Here is a 1,954-nt window from a genome sequence, read left to right on the forward strand (position 1 = left end):
GGAGCCGGCCGAGCCACACGGCTTTCAGGAGGGAGTTCCCCCCCATCTCCAGCTCCGTCACCTCATCCATGGCACCGGCCGCCGCTTGCTGGTGGGCGGAGAAAGCCTCGGCCGGGCGGCGTGGGGGGGCTCCCACCTCTGCCCTGCCTTCCCGGGGGTGTCACGCTCCTGGCCCTGCTCCGCGTCCCGCTGCCCCTCTGAGCCCGTCCACCCCACCCTGGGGCACTAGGAGCCCCCCAAAGCCATCCCCCCTGCCCGTGGGCAGCACCACAGCCCCCCACACGCAGGGCCTCCTGCTGCCCGTGGGGTGCCCGGGGTGCTCGGCGGGTGGGCGGCAGCGGGGGGCAAGGCTTTTTCTCCTCGGGGATCCACGGGGAGCGGGAGGAAAGGCTTTCTCTCCTCGGGGATCCCCGGGGCAGAAGGAGCTGATCTTTGCCAGCTGGGAGCTGCCTCAGCCCTGCCTTCCCACAGCCGGAGCGTGCACTCACTTTACGGCATCGTCCCCCTCTCAATAATCTCATCTTTAGGGGGTACTGCATTTCTCTGTCGGCCGTGGAGCCGCTGCCATCCCTCTGTTCCAGACGCTCCGGAAGACTTGGCTGCCAGAGCCCTGAGTGCCCCAATCGCCCTTCATCGCCCTGACCAGCCCCAGCTGAGACCCACTTACGCCCCCTCCCTCTGCCCCAGGGTGGGGGCTCTATTTAAGCACTGGTCCAGAGCCCCAGTGCTGGTTTGAGCCGTGAGGGTGCCTGAGGCTCCATCCACCCCGTCAGACCAGACTTGTCCTTTGGCCTTCCCTCGTTGCCCTGGGACCTGACTCGCCACCTCGCCTCGGCCCCGATGGTCACTGTTGATGGGACCTCTCACTGGCTCGTCCCTGCCCTGCTGACGAGGTCTCACCCCCAGCCTGCGCGGTGGTCACCCTCCGCTTACGGCCCATCTCCCCTTGCGGAGCAGCTCTGCTCTTGCTGCTCCCTGGTGATGTTTCGGTTCATCTTGCCTTGCTCTTTTCCAGCTCTGCTTCCCCAGGAGCCATGCTGACATTTGCCTGGATGCGGCTGACTTCCCCAAGCACCAGAGAAACCAGAATGGTCCTGATGCTGAGATGGTTTCCACCGCGTCTTCTAGGTCTCCCGGGCTGCAAGGCAGAGCCCACTGGAGACAGCGTGAGCATGTCCTGTGGATTCTCGGTCCGGAGCCACGATGTTTGCTTCCTCACTGCCGAAGGAAACGTGAAGCAGCTGCGGTCACGCTGTCTGTAACCCCGTGCTGCCTAATGCTGGTGTGAGCCACTTGTGTGGGAGAGCGCTGTAAGAGCGGATTCCACTCACAGCAGTCTCTGCAGCAGGACCTGCTCGGGAGGATCAACAGGCATCGTCTCTGCCGGCGAGTGCTTCCCTGCTGCTGCCTGGCACGGGCTGGCCACGGGAGCCTCAGCCAGGTAAGGCCCCTGTGCAGCGCTCCACAGCCACGACGTGCAACCCGAGTGCCTCGTGTCCCTCCTGCCCGTGTCCTTGAGGAACACCACCCCTCCCCTGCGGCTCTGGGACCCGGTGGGCTCCGAGCACAAGGCAGAGGTAGCAGCTCAGAGCTGTGCTGGAGGGACCAGCAGATGCCCAGCACCATGGAAACATCTCGGAGGCACAGAAGCAGACCTGCAGGCAGCGTGGCCGGGGGCCCTGCCGCCCGCTTCCCCTCGCTCTCATCGCCCTTTGCTGCCCATCCGTCTGGGAGCAGCAGCTTCCACCCCTCAGACCGTTCCTAACCCTTCCCTGGCGCGTCCCCACTTGCGAGGACCCTCCCGAGCCCGCCTGGCTCGCTCCGGGGGTGCCGGCAGCCTGCGCTCACCGCGGCTCCCCCAAAGCCCTTCGTGCCCCGCAGGACGTGGGGATGCTGCGGCGCTGGGATCTGCTGTGAGGGCTCACACCGGGGGCATCACCCCACAGCCCCCCCC

General features: G+C 66.3%; 1 protein-coding gene across 1 annotated transcript in view; it reads right to left on the reverse strand.

Moving 5' to 3' along the window:
* ANKRD34C (ankyrin repeat domain 34C) overlaps window positions 1–70 on the reverse strand; it is a 4,070-nt gene extending 4,000 nt beyond the window's left edge. Inside the window, exon 1 of the mRNA XM_009892986.1 lies at window positions 20–70. Within this exon, the coding sequence (XP_009891288.1) occupies window positions 20–70 (51 nt within the window). The remainder of the gene's footprint in view (window positions 1–19) is intronic.
* Between the last annotated feature and the right edge of the window lie 1,884 nt (window positions 71–1,954).

The sequence above is a fragment of the Charadrius vociferus genome, unplaced genomic scaffold (genome assembly GCF_000708025.1).
Source record: "Charadrius vociferus isolate BGI_N301 unplaced genomic scaffold, ASM70802v2 scaffold2799, whole genome shotgun sequence".
Lineage (NCBI taxonomy): Eukaryota > Metazoa > Chordata > Aves > Charadriiformes > Charadriidae > Charadrius > Charadrius vociferus.